Source organism: Bubalus bubalis, chromosome 10 (genome assembly GCF_019923935.1).
Source record: "Bubalus bubalis isolate 160015118507 breed Murrah chromosome 10, NDDB_SH_1, whole genome shotgun sequence".
In the NCBI taxonomy this organism is placed as follows: Eukaryota; Metazoa; Chordata; class Mammalia; order Artiodactyla; family Bovidae; genus Bubalus; species Bubalus bubalis.
Window position 1 is genome coordinate 53,353,505 of NC_059166.1, and position 22,206 is coordinate 53,375,710.

The following is a 22,206-nucleotide window of genomic DNA, read 5'->3' on the forward strand; positions in this document are numbered from 1 at the left end:
GATATGCACCCGAGCCGATGGCATTTCATAGCTTAAGGATGGATTGCTACCATTCAGAACATAGATGATAGCTTATCTTCCAGGCTTATTCTCGTCTAATTTCATAGAGACTGTGATACAAACCTATTTACCCAAACCTTCCATTATATTCAGCAGTGTCCTGAAATGATCAGTTTTGAAAGTGAGCTAATGAGATACTCAAGCTTATCTTATTATTCTAAAGTACAGAATAATATGAACAATAAAAATCATTAGGCATTGAACAGCATTTTTATACAAATAAAATTTTAAACATCTCAGTCAGTTGTCTGTACAGATTCTCATTTTCAGCAGAGCTTTTTTTTTCCTTTGGTGTAATCTATATAACTTATCTGATCATATGACTGTTTTGCTTTAAAATTTTTCCTTAAAAATTTTACAGCTAAGACTGCACTAATTTACTTTACCAAATACATTGATAAAAATCTTCCTTCATCTGAAAATGTCTATTTTAACATAATAGCCTTTTTTCTTTAAAAATCAAATCAACCATTAATTGTATTCATATGCACAAAAATTTAAGCCAAAAATTTAGACTTATAAACAAAAATATTAAAGACACTCTGCTCTGCCAAAGGAAAAATCTTGGCCTCTATCCACATTCATAAAGCAATATATAGAATATACATAATAAATCATCTCTGATTAATTTATCTCTTCCCTTTTGACTTGTAGCTATAGGTGCCAATCACCTCATTTGCTTATTGACATTAATGTACTGCTAGAGAACTGGGCTACATGTATAAAACCAGAGCTGCTAGAATAGTGTTTTGGCAATAGATAACAATCTGTTAGGGGTCACTGACAAAATTTTTGGAGTAACTTAAAAAAAGAGTTATTCTGAAGTATCAATATTAAATGTGCTAAATGGAGGAGAACTAAGATGCAACACTGATAAATGGCTTTGAAAATTACTCTGTCAGTAATAGGCATCCTTTAATACCTTAAAGCAAAAAAGCATCCTTTAATACCTTAAAGCAAAAAAGCATCCTTTAATACCTTAAAGCAAAAAATGAAAATCCAGAAAATTCACTAATAATATACATGGTACGTAATTTTTACTGACTTTCTTGGTTAGTATTTTTACACTTGCAAATTAGGAGTTTTCAGTTTCTAAGTTAATTCCTAGGGAAACACTAAAAAATAAAAATAATTCTGCCAAGAAATCAGTTTTGCTTTGCTACATATTGGCTCAAAATTAATCACTCAAAAGGAAAGGAAGAATTTTAACTGCCTAAACATTTTGCTGCATATTGTATATTTTTATACAAGCAATTTAAATTGAGAGGATCCTTTAATTATGCTCCCAGAGTCAGGGAGATATCTTTGTCTATTAAGAGCCACCAGGAAGGTCATTTGTCTTGCCAAAATTCTAAGATAAATAATAATAAAAAATTTAAAAAGTCAGTTGACAATGCTAGCACTAATGGGTCATCAGGCTTTAAACTTTAACGGATAATCTACATATTCACTTTATTAAGGGAACCCTTGTACACTGTTGGTAGGAATATAAATTGGTATGGCCTTTATGAAAACAATATGGCGGTTTCTCAAAAAAGTAAAAACAGAAATACCACAGCATCCAGCAATCCCATTTCTGAGAATCTGCACTTCCACATTCATTTCAGCATTATTCACACATTCACAGAAGCCAAGATAGGGAAGCAACCTAAATGTCTGTTAAGAGATGAACAAATAAAAAAATGTGGTGCATCTATGTGTAAAATAGAATATTATTCAGCCTTAAAAAAGAAATCCTGCTATCTACAACAAGGATGAAACTGGAGGACATTGTGCTAAGTGAAACAAGACAGAGAAAAAAATACTACATGATCTCACTTCTATGTGAAATCTAAAATAGTCAAATTCATAGAAACAGAGAATAGTGGTTACCAGGGACTTAGGAGGAAGAAATGGGGAGATGTTGGTGAAAAAGTACAAAATTTCAGTTAAGCATAGTAAGTTCTGGAGACTTAATGTACAACAATGTGACTAGAGTTACCAATACTTCGCTGTATACTTAAAATTCGCTAATAGGGTGGATCTTATTGTCACCACCAAAAAAAAGTGTTAACTATCTGAATAGGAGAATATATTAATTAGCTTGAATGTGGTGATTTTTTTCACAATGTATATCAAATTAACGAATTATATACCTTAAAATATATACCATTCTTAATTGTCAAATATACCTCAACAAAAAATATCTCAATCAAAAGATCCAAAATTCTTGTCACGATAGAAGTTTTATTTTCTCTAAGTCAGCAAAATGGCTTTCCAGGTCGCTCAGCTGGTAAAGAATCTGCCTGCAACAAAGGAAACCCTGGTTTGATTCCTGGGTCAGGAAGATACCTGGAGAAGGGAATGGCTACTCACCCCCCTATTCTGGCATGGAGAATTCCATGGACTGTATAGTCGATGGGGTCACAAAGAATCAGACACAACTGAGCTACTTTCACTTAGCTTAGTTTAGCTTAAGTTAGCAAAATACTGTTCTTAATTCTAAAATCTAAATGGTAAAATGAAAAAGATAAAAGCTGAGAACAGGTTTGATTCTGATTTATAAAATTAGGAATGGGCAAAGCTGCATTAACTGATTTCAGAATCTCCTCCTAAAGGGGTCAAAAATTAGGCCCACAAGCCAAATTCAGACTGCAACTTAAAAATGTTTTTTTTACCATTTCCATTAGAAAAAAGCTAATAATAAACATATCAAAAGAATTATATTTTGTGACACATGAAAATTACATGAAATTCAACTTTAAGTGTCCAGAAATACAGTTTTATTAGAATGTTACTACACGTATTCACTTATCAATGGTGGCTTCCAGACTATAAAGGCAGAGTTGAGTAGCAGCGACAGAGACCTACCTGATGCTCTCATCATTTTGCACTGCTGCTTGGCACATTATAAATTGTAGTGATACAGTTATTACTACCAACATTCTGAAAGCCACACGTATTGTCATTCCACAATATTTTAAAAGTTTTTATTACCAGTGCATACCCGTAAAGTTGGAACAACAAAAGAGAAAAGTAAATTCAAGTGTCATGTATTTAAGGCACGGAGGAGTATGGATTATTTTGTTACCAAATTAGAGGGCAAAGCATTGTGTTTAAAATGCAGTGACACTGGAGCCACTCTGGAAGACTATTACATACATGGGAATTACCATACTAAGCACTCACCACAATAGTCTCAATTCATAGGAATGCAATGGCCAGAAAAATTAGAAAATTTAAAACAAGGTATCTTATCACAGCAGAATGTCTGCAATAATTAAAAAATGAAAACAAAGGGGCAAAGTAAGTTTGTAAGTGGCTCATTTGTTAGCCAAGCAAGGAAAGCCTTTTACCAATGGTGAGTTAATTAAATTGTTTTTGATTCATCGGCTGAAGAAATGTGTCCAAAGTAAACCTGCTTAAGACTAATAAATTAGCCTTTTGGCCCAAAGAATTGAGAACACTGGGAACAACATCATTAGTCAATACAAAACCAAAGCAAATGATTCTGAGTGGTTCCCCTTGGCTCTTGACGTGTCAACAGATGTTACTGATACTGCCAAGTTATCATTATTTATTTGATGAGTCAATGCCAAGGTTGAAGTGACTGAAGAGTTGATTTCTACGAATGGTCTGCATGGAACAATTACAGACAAGAATATTTTCTAGGAAGTTAAGAAAATATGAATTCAGTATAACCTAAAGTAGAATCTGCTAAGATGTGTTACAACCAATGGTGGTAAAAATATGTGTGGAGCAGAAAACAAAAGGTTTAGTTGGTCAAATTTACAAAGCTTGTGAAAATGCAGTTTAAAACCTATAATTGTTTACTGTATTATTCATCAACAAGTACTTCATGAAATATATATGATTTAATATTGTGTTATTGTGCTACTGGAATAGCAATGTCAGTGGAAAACTTCATCTAACCATCATTAGTTCTGCTATTTTTCATCAGATAAAGAAGCTGAGTATCCTTATTTGTCCTCTCATACAACAGTTAGCTAAACAGTGGTAGTTTTATTGTGAGTTTTTGAGATCAGAGCTGATACTGAGATTTTTCTGAACTAGAAGAAATGCCCTCAACTACTATTACAGAATACTGAATGGCTTTGGAATTTAGCTTTTGTTGCAGGCTTGATAATGTTTTGTAATGAATTCAACCAAAATTGAAACAGTGCACAACAATATGACAATAGTTATTCCCACTATATTGGATTCACTGGGATTAAGGGAAAGATTCAGACTTAAGGAGAACTGTAGAGCCGTGTTTCTCAAAGGGTGGCCCTCAGAGCAGCAGGAGCTGCTGCTAAGTCGCTTCAGTCATGTCCAACTCTGTGTGACTCCATAGATGGCAGCCCACCAGGCTCTGCCGTCCCTGGGATTCTCCAGGCAAGAACACTGGAGTGGGTTGCCATTTCCTTCTCCAATGCATAAAAGTGAAAGTGAAGTCTCTCAGTCATGTCCGACTCTTAGTGACCCCATGGACTGCAGCCTACCAGGCTCCACCATCCATGGGATTTTCCGGGCAAGAGCAGCAAGAGCAGCAATGCCTAACTAGTATTAGAAACGCAAATTCTACTGAATCAGAAGGCTTCCCAGGTGGCTCAGTGTTAAAGAATCTGCCAGACAATGCAGGAGATGTGGGTTTCATCCCTGGGTCAGGAAGATTCCCTGGAGAAAGAAATGGCAACACACTCCAGTATTCTTGCCTGAGAAATCCCATGGACAGAGAAGCCTGGCAGGCTACAGTCCATGGGGTCACAAAGAGTCAGACACAACTTAGTGACTAAACAACAACAACTGAATCAGAAGCTCTGGAGGTGAAACCACCAAAAGAGTGCTTATATGTGAAACTTAATACAACAAAGTAATATTGATGACAATTAACACTGACTCCTAAAGTTAACACAGAGCTGCTTTATTACTTCCTGTGCTATGGAAAGGTAAGACAAATGACAGGAGCTCCATTCTCACATGAATTTGCAGCAGATGTATTTTCTGAGTTCCAACAAGAGGTCTGGCAGTGTTTTCTGGATCTCTGAATGTAAGTATAAAGAAAATACCTACTTGTCAAAATCTATTCAATTGTGCAATTGAGGAACTTCCACCTAAACTTCAATCAGGAAGTGAGTCAGGAAGTGAATAATCTGCAATGTAATATCCTGAAAGGAAAATATCAAGGGAAGAAAGAACCTAATGAAATTCTATTAATGCCTTCCAAGTGATAAATCTGCTCCATGAAAATCATATTCTCATGGATTAATGTATTTGGCAATCCTTATCTGTATGAAATGATATTTTCAAAGACAAAATATGTAAAATCTTACTGCAGATGAACATTAACAGATGAATATGTACAATCAATTTTTTTCTATTTTGATGACAGGAAATATTAACACTGACTCCAAATAAGTGAAATGTTACCCTCCTCCAAAGTATTTTTTTCAGTTAGCAGAACTGCAATACAGAAAACTTCAATTATTTTTATGTTTTGAATTCTGTCAATAAAAATTTTGTGGAAATTCATTTTCTCTTGAGTTACATATGCACTTACAAAATAATCTCAATTTTTTGCCTCTTGGCCCACAGTATTCAGTATCCAGGTCTGCCTGAAATACTGCCTGAAATATTCAGTATCCAGGTTTTTACAGAAAATGTTTGCCAACCTCTGCCCTAGAACCAGATGCTTCACCTGGACACTTTTAAAGCACAGACTGACCGTACAGTATCTAAGCCCAGATCGCTTGGGTGTGTATGCTTGGCTCTGCCAGTAGCAGCTATGGTCATGAGATAAGTTCTTTGATCTTTCTTTGTCTTAGTTTCCTCACCTGTAAATGGGAGTAACCAATGGTATCTATCATACAGGGTCATTATGAAGACTAAATGAGTTATAAATGCAATCCACAGGAAACAGTGCCTCACAGGAAGTATTAATTCAATGATAGCTGTTAGCTTAAGAGAAAAGCACTACTTCACCCAGTTGGTAGTCAAATTATAAATCCCATCCTCCACTAGAAAAGACATTTAAGATGCTTACATACATTCCTGAGTGAAAAGCAAGTGCTTGAAGACAGTAATGGAGAATAAGCAAGCCCTTTTCTTACTGCCCTTTGCTTCTGCCATCAAACAGAAGATGTGGGGCGTATCAAAAGGACAGCAACTCTCATACAATGGTTTCTTATGTGGAGGAGACTGGATTACTATTTTAATATTTTAAATGTCACATACTACATTCTTTATATTCTATAAAAAGAATAGGCACAGTACTACTTGTAATTTATAATTTTAAAATTTGACATATGGCTGAATTCAATAATATATTCTTATTCATTCAACAACTATTTACTGAATGCCTACTATTTCCCACATGTATAAATTCACTAGCTTAAGAACTCTGGTAGGGGTAAAAATGCTTTCCTATACATACTATTGAGAGTATCTTCAAAAATTTCCTAGATATATATATTAACTATGCTAATTTTTAACCCAAATATGCTTCTTCTTAAATGACTACATCTTATAACAAGAAATTATAGAGTAGTGCTGTCCAATATGATAACCACTAGCCTCAGGGAACTACTGAACACTTGAAATGTGGCTAGTACAACCTAGGAATGGAATTTTTAATTAAATTCAAGTTAAATAAAACAGCCACATGTGGCTAGTGGCTGCTATGTTGGACAGCAGAGTTCTATAGGATCACTCTAGGATGTGTGGATATTGGAAATTAACACTCTGCCCTGTGTGGGAAAATAAATTTTGTTACAGTAAACATTTAATATTAGTTTGGTATTTGGAACAGCCCTGCTTTTTCATTCCACAAAATATTTTCTGTCTACTTTCTTAGCAGCAGAACTAAATCAATTTACAATTAACAAAACAATGCTTCTTTTCTTTGTTTTCTCCACTATAGCTGGTTTCTGATTATTTAAGGTGCTGGGGCACAGAAAAAACAAATAAATAAAATCCACATATAATTCAGATGACTTAAAGCTTTCCCTCTGGCAAATTTTTAAGGCATCTGCTGAGCAGTTGTAAAATTATTTCATTTAGGACCTCTTGTTCTTATCTTTGCCCATCTTTTTATACTGTTACTATCCAACAGTAAAATAGATAAATATATCAGAAAAGTGGAGAAACTAAAAACTTTCAACTTGAATAATTAGTACATCAACTTAAAAAATAACCTTAACAGATGAAAAATAAGATTCTTCTTTCAAACAACTCTGACAATTTTGTACATACCAAACAGAATACTGGCCAGGTCATAAGGCTCATTATTAATAAGGCATCCTTACATGGAGGTGTGAAAAATTAATTTTATTTTTGCATAAATATCATGATACTTTATTGTCCAAAGTGCTCCTTTCAAAGTAAGTTAAAATGTTTCCATATTACTTTTATCAAACATGTAGTTACTGACTAAAGCATTATACCACTGATTAACCAAAGATAAAAATAATATGAGCCACTCAAATATTCTTAAAGGAAAGTGCTTACATTATTTTGTGAAAACATTTGTTTAAATCATTGATGCAGTGATTTAAGGGACAATTCCACATTTTTCTTTAAAATCCACAAATGTCTTAATGGGACATTAAGACATGCCCACCATTATAAAAACTAAACAAAACCAACCCCAAAACAAAACCCTACAAAAGCACACTCATTTTATTACAGGACATGTATGAAGTCACTGGGTAAAGCTCTTTTTTATGAACACTTTCGGAAAGCTCGCACTGAGTTCCAGCACAGCTCTATTATCAATCTGAGAACAGAAGGACACATCAAGTAAGGAGAGATCTTTGCAGGATTCCAGGAGTTTTCTTAAGGATGCCGGACTTACCATTCTTGTTCCTGTTTAAAAACAATACAAAACAAAACATTACACAACATTTATATAATATCCTGATAAAGAGTTCCTTTTGCTAATTATTTAAAATACATTTAAAATAGCATTTTAAAAATTAAAAACATTTCTTAAAAGACTTAATATTGAAATTGTCCTGTAAAAAAATTTTTTCCAGCCAAGCTGGCCAATCTAGGACCTGAATTTCATCAATAACCTACCCATCTGATTTTCATTCCTACCTCCTACCCTTTCCAATCAGCTCTTCCAGACTGTCCTATTTCTGTTCACCCCAGTTCAAAACTGTTTGCACATCTCATTTTCCTGAACCCATGGGTCAAATCGGGCCTCAATACTTACAATGATTCAACCTCTAATTCCATGCAGTGCAATTACTGAGCGACTACCCTGTAGAAACTTCTGTCTCACGGCACTGGAGATACAAAGATGAGTAAGACACGTACCTGCCTTAAAGAACTCATTGACCAGAGTTGAAAGCAAATAAGTATAATACAACTTGATATGTTTTACAGTAAGTATAAAATGGCATGACTGGAAGACAAATGATGGCTGATGAGTACTATTTAGCTCATAATAAATTTGAAGTGATTATGGGGTATTCAGAAGGAATATAAATCATATAAATTATGTAAAGCACCTGATACATGGCAGGTACTCAATATATACCAAATATGACTAGGCTCTAAGATGTCATGTGTAGTAACTACAGATTTTCTAGGGAGGGAAAAAAAAAAAAAAAAAACCCACAATGGTATTGCGTATACATTCGTGGGATGGGGATTAAAGTTTCTGAAACAGTAGTCTATGCCTTTTGCTCTGAGAAATCCTATCTTGTCCCCTCCCTGCCACAGACTCTAGAAGCTGTGACTATACTGCTATCCTGACTGTGACCAGCCCTGTGACAAACCAATGCAGGCCCTCCTGGGAATTCAGAATTGGGATTCAGTAAAGTCTCCAGTGCCCAGTCAATCTCTTGAACTAAAGACATGGAAAACTGGGTCAGGATTGCTATATTTGGCCATGTGTACCCAGAGAAGCAGAGATGGCCAGCATGACAAAAGAAGAGCAAAGCAAGACCAGAGGGAGATGCAGACACAGCGCCTAAGGCAGCAGAGGGAGGGCATGGGGGACGGGGGCCTCAGCAGGCAAGACAGGAGAAGGAAGGAAAAAGAGGAAAAGGTCCCTCGCCTTTTGATGGTTTTCGGTCCCTCTTGAGGTCTGACCACAGCCAGCTTCTACCCATGGGATCTGAGATGGACACCTGTATCTTCGTGATAATTGTCTTTTTTGTATGCTTTAGTTGGTGGCTCAGATGGTAAAGAATCTGCCTGCAATGTGGGAGATTGGGTAGGGCAGATTCCCTGGAGAAGGGAATGGCTACCCACTCCAGTATTCATGCCTGGAGAATTCCATGGACAGAAGAGTCTGGTGGGCTACAGTCCAAAGGGTCGCAAAGAGTCAGACACAACTGAGAGATTAACACTATACTGTAAGCTATCCTGATGGGGATTTTGTTATATAAGATCAGAAAACTTCACCGAAGCCTGTGAAGTTTTTCACCTAGGGTTGTGACCATTGTCTATTTGCCAGTCTTGGTCATTTGAATCTGAGTTTCCTGATAAACTGTTGTTGTTCAGTTGCTAAGTTGTGTCCAACTCTTTTGTGACCCCATGGACTGTAGCCCGCCAGACTCCTCTGTCCATCAGATTCCCCAGGCAAGAATACTGGAGTGGTTTGCCATTTCCTCCTCCAGGGGATCTTCTGGACCCAGGGATCAAACCTGTGTTTCCTGCATTGTAGCTTGGATTCTTTACCACTGAGCCACTAGGGAAGTCTTTCCTGATAAATTCAGAGCTCCTAAAGCCCAAGAGAATTTCAGGGAAGGAAGTCCGAGACTGAACGTTTAACTGGGCTAGTGTCCCCTGTCGTATTCTTCCAGGGCACTCTGTGCTGCTGTTCTGTTGTCTACTTAGGACACAGTCCTGTTTTTAGTCAGCTTGCTCTTTCAGGGCATTGAGTATCTCCAGTGTTGAAAACAAGGCCAAACACAGTATATGCTCAATAGGTGTGTACTCAACAAAAGGATGAAGGGATGGTGGCTCATTTCCCAATGCCATTACCCTGGTGTAGACCCTCATTAGATGGATTATTGCAGCCAATCTCTCTGAGTTTGATCTCTTCCTTCTCCAAGTCACCTACTACTCATTTCCAAGTAAGGATTCCTAAAACATAGCTCTAAATATATCACTCATACCCCTAACTGAAGCCCAGTAAGAGCTCTTCCTTGTTTAATTTTGTGCAGATTCCTCATCCTGGTGTTCAAAACTCCCCATGTTACCCTCCATTATACCAACATTTTAGATCAAATAAGACTGCCTATTCTCTAAAGATATCTTGTGACTTCAACTCCTCTGCTTTTGCTTCATGCTATTCTTTCTGCCTAAAATGCCCTCCTCCTCCAATTTCCTGCTCATTTTTTAAGTCTATCTTTCAAACACCTATTAGCCTTTAAAAATTTTTTTATTGTATATATTTATTTATTTTGGGCTATGCTGGATCTTTGTTGCTAAGCACGGGTTTTCTCTAGTTGCGGCAAGTAGGGGCTACTCTCTAGTTGTAGCACGTGGGTTTCTCACTGCAGTGGCTTCTCTTCTTGCAGAGCATGGGCTCGAAGACAACTGGGCTTCAGTAGTTGTGGCACATGGGCTCAGCTGCCCCGCAGCCTGTGGGATCTTCCTGGACCAGGGATCGAACCAGTGTCCCTGCATTGACAGATGGATTCTCAACCACTGGACCACCAGGGCAGTCCCCTATTAGCCTTTTGAATTAGCCTTTCCTTATTTCTCTGATCATCCATATTTCTCTGATTCCATGTCTCTGATATATATAAAAATATATATATATTTCTCTTTGCTTTGAGCCTCATCAAGATGGACTTGCTTCTAGCTTGCATTACAGTTATTTATATGCTTGTTTTATTCCTTCTTGCTAGGTTATCAACTCTCTGAAGACAGGTACTCTACCTTATTCAGCTTTGTACTGATAGATAAGTACATTTAGTATGAAGAAGTTATGCCACTTAACATTCATATGTGCTAATCAGAAAATGACAAATAAAATAATGAATATCAGCATGGTTTAACTAAGAATCCCTTTTAAAAGAAAATAATAAGGATTCTAACACTAAATGGTGAAAAGAAACCAAAAAACAATAAAAATACAGCACAGTGGTTAGAAGCAGAGACTCTGGTTCAAGTCCAGATTCCTTACTAGTCAGGAGCCCTGGACAAATCATTTAACCTGTTTCCACCTGTTTTCTCCTCTGTGGCTAATATATCTATTAATACCTCATGAGGTTATGGTGATGATTAAATAAGTTAAAATATGCTCAGAACAGTATAAAGCATACAGTCACTTTGGTGTTAACATTATGAATTATTATTAGTGATATTCTTTTACTGTGCTCTTTATATTTGAAATAAGATGCTCCAATATATTTGCATGATGGTCATCTTCCATTGAAAATTATATAATTATACTCAGCAAAATAAATAATGATACTCCCTTGCTCATACAAGTCACAAATATTTCAAAAGAAGTCATGATACTTCTTACCTGTATTTCTTTTATGTCTCTGTCAAGTAATTCATACATTCATAGACCAAACTTAGGCTACCTGACAACAGAACCCATGGTCCATAACAACTGTGCTTTGTTTTGGGATCAGTGTTACTTGTGTCTTTGTAGTTTGGTTGCATCTCTTTCAGATACTGGCTACTCTCCATCTCTAGTGTATGTTTCGGGGTTTGAGGGTTTTTTTGGATGGGAAACTGTAATATAGATTTTAAACAACACTGGCACCGTCCTCTGAAGTGAAGCCTGATGGAATTCATGATTATTATTTTAATATAAATTTATTTATTTTAATTGGAAGCTAATTACTTTACAATATTGTATGGCTTTTACCATACATCAACATGGATCCACCACAGAATGATTATTTTTAAAGGCCTTTGGCTGCTTTTTCTCATTGTCCCTGTGACTCTTGACTTTTTTTTGAAAATTTCAAAGTATTTATCTTATAAAAAAAGTCTAGGCTAATTCAAGGGAGAACGTGAATAGGCAGGAAAAGAAACAAGCAAGTTAAGTGGGCGTGGTGTTTTGAAAAGACAGTACTGATCCTGGGGTCAAAATCCTTGTACTTGACCCTTGCTCTGCTACATGTTAACTGCTGGCTCCAGCACCCTCAACTATGAAAAGACAAATGATATCCAGCTTTCTGAGCTATGAAGATGAAGGAGAATATAACACAAAGTATCTAGCCCAAAGTGTGTATATAATAAACAAGAAGTTTTTCCTAAATTTTTTTTAATCAACTGTTTTTTTTACTGATTTTTAAAAATGTATTTACTTTTACTGAAGTATAGTTGATTTATAATATTGTATTAGTTTCAGGTATATGGTATAATGATTCAGTAATTTTTGAAGATTATATTCCATTATAAGTTATTATAAGATACTGGATATAATTCTAGCATATATATATCTTTGTTGCTTAGTTTGTAACTATTAATCCCATATGCTTAATTTTCCATTCCTAAGTTTTTAAGAAACAATTTCTGCCTATAAGTAACTTTGATAAGTAACATGTGACTATATAAGCAACACCTACAAAGGTACCATAAGCCTGGACTGTGGAGAGATTTTAAGTGAAACCAGAAACACCAGTGCTGAAAATCTTCAGGTTTCCCTTTGGTTAAATGTTGAATAAACAGGAAAAGATATAACTAGCACTTCAAGGACTAATCTATTAGTATTAATAGATTACCAGAAACACAGTGCAAGTGTTTTGGGTTCACAACTGTGTGGGCAATTATAACTGTGGCATTCTAGCAACTCTGGCCAACATCAGAAGTAACAGAATATCACACAGTTTCTGGCTGTAAATTGCAATAAAGACACAAGGAATCCCAGAACTGGGAAGGATTTTCAATAGCTCTGCCTTAGGGTAGAACTACTCCTAAAAGCACAATCATCAGGGATAGAGACAGTATTCTTTAATCAAGAATTTAACATCAAGAAGCCGTGTGTGTGTCTTGAATTCATTACACAAACGGATTATTTCTTATCTGTCAATAAAAATGGAGAACACGGCTCATCCAAACTCTCATTCTTCTCACTAGACCAAGAACTAAGGATTATTCAGAGCTTTCTGATAAGTTCAGTGATAAAATTCTGTTATTGCCCTCCCTCTCTTACTTAAGGACAGTTATAATTATCAAGACAACATTTTGATTGCATCCAAGATTTTTTTTTTCTTTATAAAATGTCTGAGATTAGCTTTTATGTCAAGGCTTTAAAACAAAACTTACAGACTGCACCTTACCTAATATGTCCAGTTGGCGTAATCTGGTACAATTACTGGCCAGTTCTTCGATGTCTGTGTCACACACCGACCTGTTAGCCGTTAGAAAGAGTTTCTGCAAGTTTGGAAGCTGGCGTGCCAGTCTGGCAAAGCACCCGGTGCTGCTCTGCAGAGTAGGGCACCAGCCGAGGTCAAGTTCCTCCAGAAGTGGACACCCAGAAGCCAGTTCGGCTATCCCGCTCTCAGTGATGTTCTTACACCTCCACAGATCCAGAGTCCGGAGTTTTTTACACTTGGCTCCTATCATGCTAGCTGTCACGTCGTAGTCTTCAATCTGGAAATCAAGTAATTTCAGTCTTTCCCATACTATGCTCAGAAACAGAAACTGTCTGGAGCATGTTCAACCGTCCTTAATCACCTCCTGTTGTTTGCTTCCATGTAAACATCCCCACATTGAGGTTAATACAGATCTGCTCACTCATCTCCCAGAGTGGCCGCTGTTTCATAAAACGGCAAGAGTAATCACGTCCTTAAAATGGCACTTAAAAGAATTCCAGACAGGATGTTAATGAATTAAACCCAAAGGCAGCCTGAAATCCTCAGGTCCTCTCGAAGAATCTGAGGATTCTTTAGTGTATGCCTCCCATTTTGACAGCGCTGTTGCCACTTTGATAGGTAGGTAAGATCTCCCTGAGAAAGGTCTGTACTTTGATAGGCTCTAAAATAGTAAGTGAATATGTTGCTAGGACTAATAAGGATACTAGTTTTGGTTAAATGAGGTCCTTGGAGACTGAAAATGCAACCTGAAAATAATTTCGATGGTGATACATTAGCTGTTGTCAGTTATCAGAGGTGTCTAGTGATTTAACTCATGATCATGGGATAAGCTTCTACTAATCAAGAATTAAACATTGTTCATGGACTTTGACTGTTTTAATGATGTTTCTTTAAACAGATTCTTTTAAGAGTTTTATTTGCTTTTGTTATAATTGGGTATTGGCATTATCACCAGACATCAAAAAGAAATGAAACAGCAAACCTTTCCAATGATTACTTCCTTTTATTTCTTTATTCATATTTTCATCTACAATGTGCCAGCACTACTCCAGATATCAGCAACAGCAGTGAACCAAAAAAAAAAAAACAACAAAAAACCATGTTCATATTTCTTGGAAAGACATACAGACAGATAAGTGAGCAAAATAAATTCAGAGAGTGATAAGTAAAATAATAAAACAAGGTGCTGTGAGAGTGGTTACAGTGGCAGGGGTTGAAGGAGGGAGTAGCGGCTGCCAGGGTCTCTGGGAATGAGTGGGACACGTTCATAGATGTAATATGGAAAAACAGGTTCAATGTCAGGTAAAGCTAGAAAATACTGGCTTAAGAAAAGGCAAACTGTCTATTGTAGGACATACTATTGAAAATGTCAGGAGGAGGATATAGGAGCATCGTTTCCTAATTTTGACCCAGAATTCCTATCTGCCCTACTCTTTCCCATAAATACACAACTTTCTAAATTGAATATCTTTTAGGACTAACGTTCCATAGGTCAACTTTGGAAAATGTTGCCTGCTACTACTACACCTAATTCCAACTATAAACATACATAATTCCAACTCTAAAGTGCCTGTGATCAGAAGCCTGTTTTTCTAGAGAATGCTGCTCTATTTTATGGGGAGGTAATTAACAGGCAGAAACCTCTAGCCAAAGTTAAAACAGGGTCCTTACCAATCTAAAGAAGGCAGGCTAACAATAGGCAAAGATCCAAGTGACAGTAACTGGCTGGTGTGTTGTCACAGAAAGTGCCACGGAATGTCACTGAGCTCATGTAGAAGAGAAACTAGAAGGACCCAACAGAAGCCCATGAAATGGCTTGCTACTGCTGTTGCTGCTGCTGCTAAGTCACTTCAGTTGTGTCCGACTCTGTGAGACCCCATAGAGAGCAGCCTATCAGACTTCCCAGTCCCTGGGATTCTCCAGGCAAGAATACTGGAGTGGGTTGCCATTTCCTTCTCCAATGGATGAAAGTGAAAAGTGAAAGTGAAGTCACTCAGTCGTGTCCAACTTTTAGAAACCCCATGGACTGCAGCCCACCAGGCTCCTCCATCCATGGGATTTTCCAGGCAAGAGTACCGGAGTGGGGTGCCATTGCCTTCATCCTGCTTATTAAGATCTTCCTAATAAGTGGATGAAAAACTGGAATGATTTAGGATTTACTGAGTCTGCTTTGAATGTGTGCGTGGAGGCGGGGGGCAGGGGCAGGAAACGAAAATAAAAAGGAATAGGTTGCTCCACAGTTAGTTACACTGGGAGATGCATTTCCTTTGAGTGTGTATGCACACACACGTACACAGAACACACATACATACACACACCAAGGGCTGTGCTGTCCCTTAAAGTGTTAGCACTATCTACTAACCATGCCATTTAGTTGAAAAACATTTAATTCATGCCATGAACTCGTTTAATGACATGTAAACTACAATTTTAAATCTCAAGATTATTTATTCCAAGAGTCCCTAGACTTTTGGACTTCACAGACCAGTGACACTTCAAAAATATGTGAGCATCAACATAGGCTTGTGGCCATCATTTTATCTTACTCAATAAGGGCAGTAAAACAAACACAGAAGCAAACAAAATAAATTTATCTACTATCATCAACATTTCCAGGAAATAATCTCAGATCTCAAAAACTAAAATTAGCCTCGTGAAAAAGTTACCAAACTACTGGCATTTGGGTATGATTGATTCACTATTTTGTAAAGAAGCCCAGAGAGGTAAATAGCTTGTCTGAGATAACATATTACTTGAGGCAGAACCACCCACTTTACACCACACTGTACTTCTCTCCTTGTTCTCACAGATAAGTAATGTCCACGTTTCAAAGACAAACTCTTCAATTTAAGAAAAATGTTTGAAAGTGGGGTGCACAGTTGTTAACCATAAATCTGAAAAGCTGCGGGTGGGTGTGGGGTGAGTCAGGATAAAATTCACCCATGGGAAGAAAAAATAATTTTCCAATACTTACCATGACACAACTACCCAAACTGAGGTGCTGAAGGTCTGAACAGAAGTTCAAAATGCTGAGCAGGGCTGTTTGCTGCCATTGGGACCCACATCAGACGCAAATAAGGAAAAAGAAAGAAAGTGAAACAAAGAGGTCAATTAGACATTAGGGGCTGTCATTGCTTTTCCTGAAACAGAGCTCAAAACCTCAGTTACAGACACCACAAATGCCATTTAATGAGTCCCCAGGTGTTCACACCATTGATTGGCTTGGAGTCAAGGTAATCATTACTCATCTCCACATAAGTCGTCACTCTGTATATGATTTTGCATGTCCTAAAGACACTTATATTCCCTATGACCTCTCAGTGTATTTCCCAAAGGTAAGCAATTTGAAAGCCTGGTGAAGACGAAATAACAAGATAAGCCAAACCATCCCTCCTAAAACACACATACACACACACACACACACCGAGAGCTGGTGACAGTGTAGAACAGCACAGCTTTGACATTCACTGATCAGCTGCAGCCTGATGGAACTGCCAATAGCCACCCCAAATCAGGATGGAGCCAGTGACTTTAATGTCAAAGGATTCTCTTTGTTGACAAGGATCCCAACAACCATCGAGCACCTGTCACTAGCAACATGCTGACTGAAACGTATATAATGTGAGCTTTCTAGTCATGTTCCTGCCATTTCAGCCCATCCATCCTGGGCAGTGAAAACAGTCTCATCACTAAAGAAACCCAAAGGTGTGCGAGACTGCTACATAATCATGGTTCCTGAAACATCTCTAAACAATCAAAATCTCACTTGATTACATGCCCACTGTGACAAATTTTAAAACAATGCAAAACATTCAGATTACTAGTTTTTCTTTTATAAACTAAAAAAAAAAAACTACTACTCAAACAAGTGGCAAACTTTCTAAATATTTGAGCTAAATAAATAACATCTAACAAAATTAAAATGATAGTATTTAACCTCTGTTTAATCTATTTCAAGTGTTACAAAACCAAAAAAAAAAAAAAAAATAGCAGTGCTATATTTAAAATGGATTACCAACAAGGACCTACTGAATAGTAAATGGAACTCTGCTCAATGTTATGTGGCAGCTGGGATGGGAGGGGTGTTTGGGGGAGAATGGATACATGTATATGTATGGCTGAGTTCCTTCACTGTTCACAGCTAATTATACTTATTTAGGCAAATATTTTACAATAACTTACACAGTCTGCATATTAAATTGAGAATTAAAACTTCATTTAATTGTAGATAAAAATGATCATTTTTCATTCCTACCTTAAAAAAGGAACTAACATAGAACATAAGAGATTCATATTGAATGATACCACACATCTTTCCTAAATAAGAGATGAGAGATCAAAGGCTGATACCAAGCTATGAGGGGATAAGAATGACCTTGGAAGAGATGCTGTGAGGAATGTAACAAGGAGTCAAATAGAGATAAATAAAACGGTTGACTGGTAGCACTGAGGTGAGCAAGCACAAGTTAACAGTTTCCTGACTTTCTCCAGCAGAGCTCATGATAAGCCAGAGACTGTGGGAATGCCCAGATATCAGTTCAGGTCGGTCACTCAGTTGTGTCCGACCGTGCAACCCCATAGACTGTAGCACACCAGGCATCCCTGTCCATCACCAACTCCCAGAGCTTGCTCAAACTCATGTCCATCGAGTCAGTGATGCCATCCAACCATCTCATCCTCTGTTGTCCCCTTCTCCTCCTGCTTTCAATCTTTCCCAGGTATAGAGCACACCTCTATAGATCAGCCGGCAATCTCTCCAAATCCAGTTAACCAATCTAGAGTATCTTTAGTATCTTTTCTTTTCTCTATTCTATTAGTATTCAGAATGAAAGTACTACTATTGATGATAAAGCAAAAAGCAGAAACTGCCTCTTCACTTCCAGGCATAAAATGACCTGATTTTAGAGAGACCACAGACTCAATGATTTAGAGCAGGAGTCGATGAAACACGGCTCATTGGCCTACTGTCTGTTTTTATAAATAAAGTTTTGTTGAAACAAGGCACACCCATTTCTTTCTGTATTGTTTATAACTTTTCACTCTACAGCAGCAGGGCTGAGTAGTTAAGACAGAGACCATATGGCCTGCAAGGTCGAAAATATTTACTATCCTCAGAATGAATGGGCCCACCTCCAACTTAAGAAAACAATTCTACCTTAATGACTATTTGAAGCACTTCTACACTTCTAGAACACACAAACAGATGGATTAAAGCTACATTAAGGGTACTACAAAAAAGGTATTCAGAAATAAAAACTGAACAATTTTATGAACCTCTCATTTAAAAGATATAAGATACTTTTAAGGTCCCCAAATTGACAAATTCTGCTGGTTAGTCCTGTAAAATTCAATATAAGCATAAGAGTAGCTCTATAAAATTAAAATACAATTTAGTTAGTAGCTTTAATAATGCAAAGCAGCAGATTCATTTTCAAATGAGTTTGCAATTTTTAAACAAAGGTCAACATTATTTAAATCACTGTGGAAAGGGAGTTACTAAGAAATGACTGGATCCATGTTAATTCCTTCTACAGAATTTTCAAACCATACTCTAGGTCAGTAGTCCCCAGCCTTTTAGGCACCAGTGACAGGTTTCCTGGAAGATAATTTTTCCACGGACCAGGGTTGGGGCGACCAGTTTGGGGATGATTAAAGTACACTATATTTATTGTGCACTTTATTTCTATTATTACATCAGCTCTACCTCAGATCATCAGGCATTAGATCCCAGAGGTTGGGGACCCCTGCTCTAGATGAATGCTGGCACCTGGTAAGTAGGATTTCCACTCATAAAGAAAGAATCCTTTTGCATTCTACCTGAAATCTACCTACTGGCCTTGTGATATCAGCAGCTTCAAAATCCAATGGATAACTATAGGTTACAGGGAATTATTACTGCCTCTACTTGTTACAAGGAAATTTATTAAGAAATAAAGGAGGGATTCCCTGGTGGCTTGTGGGAAAGAAGCTGCCTGCCAATAAAGGAGACACTGGTACATTGCCTGGTCCAGGAAGATCCCACATGCCGTGGAGCAACTAAGCCCTTGCACCACAACTATTAAGCCTGTTCTCTAGAACCCAGGAGTCCCAAATACTGAGCCCACCTGCCACAACTACTAAAGCCCTAGCACTCTGGAGCCTGATCTGCAACAAGAGAAACCACTGCAATGAGAAGCCTGCACATCACCCTGAAGAAGAGCCTCTGCTCACTGAAACTAGCAGAGCCTCTGCAGCCATGGAGACCTAGCACAGCCAAAAATAAATGAATAAAAAGTTTTAAAAAGCATATGTAAAAGATGAAAGAAGATAGAAATTCAAATTTTCATTGACGGTTTTTTTAAGTGATGCTATCCATAAAGTAATCTCCTATCATAATCTCCTTTCTTCCAGACTTCTAAAGGGCTAAGCAAAAATCCTTAATAAAATGATAACTGATGCTTATTATACTCACATATAAGTTTTAGATAGTCCAGATTTAGAGCTCAGTAGAATAACAATTATATATATATCATGCACATTTTATAATATAATGAGACCTTATATAATCTACATATGCAATATTATGATCACTATTTTACATTAATATAGGTTTATAATTATTGTAACTAGTTAATACATTTTACAATTAAAATTTTTTACAGTTAAAAATTGTTGCTTATCTTTAATAACGAATACAACCCTTACTTACAACACTCTTAATATAGGATGGTAGAATTTTTTAAATCAGTATTTTCTACTCTAAAACATGATTCCTAGACAGCATATTAATGAAACAGATAACAAGTCTATATATCACAAACATACATTAACTAAAATAGACTAGTGACATCACCTTATCACAAATGTGCTTTCACTGATGATGTTTCAAACACATCAGAGCTGTAACTACAAGTAATGAGATGAGAGGTTAGAAAAGTATATTCACCAATGAATATTTATAAATTTACATAAGAAATACCACCAAAGAAATCCTAAGAACACAGTAACTCAATTATTGAAATTTAAGATACACATACATGTATGAATTTCTCTTTCTCTAATTTTTTTGGGGCCCAGCATTCCAATATCAATAAATTTGGGTAAGAGAAATATAAACTAAAAGTTGAAGTATTTTAAGAACTATTTAAAGTACTTGAAACTAACTATATTTAGGATATTTAAACTCAATTACTTTATAGATGTTTGTATAAATCATCTACTATAAACTGTTCCTTTTATACTGTTTAAACATATAATATGATACAGTTTATATACTGATACATAACCACAACTTGAAAATAATATTGTCTTTAATAGATTAAACCTGAAGATCAACATTGTGGTGGAAAAGCTAGACTTGTGATTGAGCTCTAAAAAGAGAATATTCAAGATCATGTCATTATTCAGTCGCTCAGTCGAGTCTGACTCTTTGCAACCTCATGGACAGCAGGCTTCCCTATCCCTCACCATCTCCCCGAGTTTGCCCAAGAAACTATCTTGGGCGAGTTAAATAAGCAGAGTGACAATATAGAGTCTTGTCATACTCCTTTCCAATTTTGAACCAGTCCATTGTTCCATGTCAGATTCTGTTTCTTCTTGACCTTCATACAGATTTCTTAGGAGAGTTAAGGTGGTCTGGTATTCCCATCTCTTTAAGAATTTTCCAGTTTGTTGTGATCCACACAGTCAAAGGCTTTCACAGAGTCAATGAAGCACATGTTTTTCTGGAATTCTCTTGCTTTTTGTATAATCCAATGAATGTTGCCAATTTGATCTCTGGTTCCTCTGTATTTTCTAAATCCAACTTGTACATCTGGAATTCCTCTGTTCACGTTCTGCTGATGGTTAGCTTGAGGATTTTGAGCATTACCTTGCTAGCATGAGTGCAATTGTGTGGTAGTTTGAACATTTTTGGCACTGCCCTTCTTTGGGGTTGGAATGAAAATTGACCTTTTCCATCGTCAAATTCCAAAAACCAATGCGTGTGAAACAACAAAACCTAAGACTAAATCGCACACATTTGCCTTGCCCTATAGTCTCATTTCAGAGTTTATTTTTACCATGGTAGTGAATCTCTCCTATAATAATACAGTTGAACACATCTTTGGTCACAGATGACTAAACCAATTATTTTCCATATCAACCCATGATGGATGATGGCAGAGATGTACAGTCAAAAAGTCATGGCACTTTGCATACCAGCTGAGCTGGGCTGTAACCTTACTGCCTACATTAACAGAAAGAATGCTTTGATCTGAGAGTTAAGGGTTGGATTGTTTAGAGAGCACTGGAGACAAGTCTGAAGCACACTTGGTTGACACTGTTCATCTAAATGATGCTCAGCTGAAGAGGGTACACGCGTCCAAAGACTATCTTCTTCCAAAAGCATACCTTTCCTTCCTGTTAAGAGGAAGTTATTGATCTGCTTTGTGCTGAAGTCTTGAAGCATTTAAGTCACATAAGTAATGCTCATGGTTCTCATTCTAAACTCACTATACAGGTCTCATAACTGTAATGTGGTTTCCCCTGTGATGTGCTAACAGTGAAAGAATGTGTTAATCAGCTGTCTCTAATGAATGTGTCCTTACCAGGTGGATTGCTTATACCGGGTATATTGCTTACTGTAATGATTGTGGATGATAAAGAATCTGACCCCCAAGAAGCCAAAAGGCTTCTCACCGTAGCTGAATCATAGCCAATCACACAGGTCACAAACACTCACCTCCACCAAAAGCCTCATATTTCCACTGGCACTTCTATAAACCCATCCAAGATAGAAAAGAAGTATAGACATATTCTTTCCTGGAGACCTATATTAAGGACTTTAAAAAGTTTGTTAGTTTTAGAATATAATATATGAAAAGTTATTAAAATCTTAATTCTTGATTCT

General features: G+C 36.9%; 1 protein-coding gene across 2 annotated transcripts in view; it reads right to left on the reverse strand.

The window, feature by feature from the left end:
• Positions 1-7,344: 7,344 nt before the first annotated feature.
• FBXL4 (F-box and leucine rich repeat protein 4) overlaps positions 7,345-22,206 on the reverse strand; it is a 74,414-nt gene continuing 59,552 nt past the window's right edge. For both annotated transcript variants that reach the window (XM_006052454.4, XM_006052453.4), the window contains exons 7-9: positions 16,312-16,383; positions 13,302-13,614; positions 7,345-7,902 (exon numbers count right to left, since the gene is read on the reverse strand). In XM_006052454.4, coding sequence (XP_006052516.1) covers positions 7,739-7,902; positions 13,302-13,614; positions 16,312-16,383 — 549 coding nt within the window. In that variant the 3' untranslated portion in view covers positions 7,345-7,738. The remainder of the gene's footprint in view (positions 7,903-13,301; positions 13,615-16,311; positions 16,384-22,206) is intronic.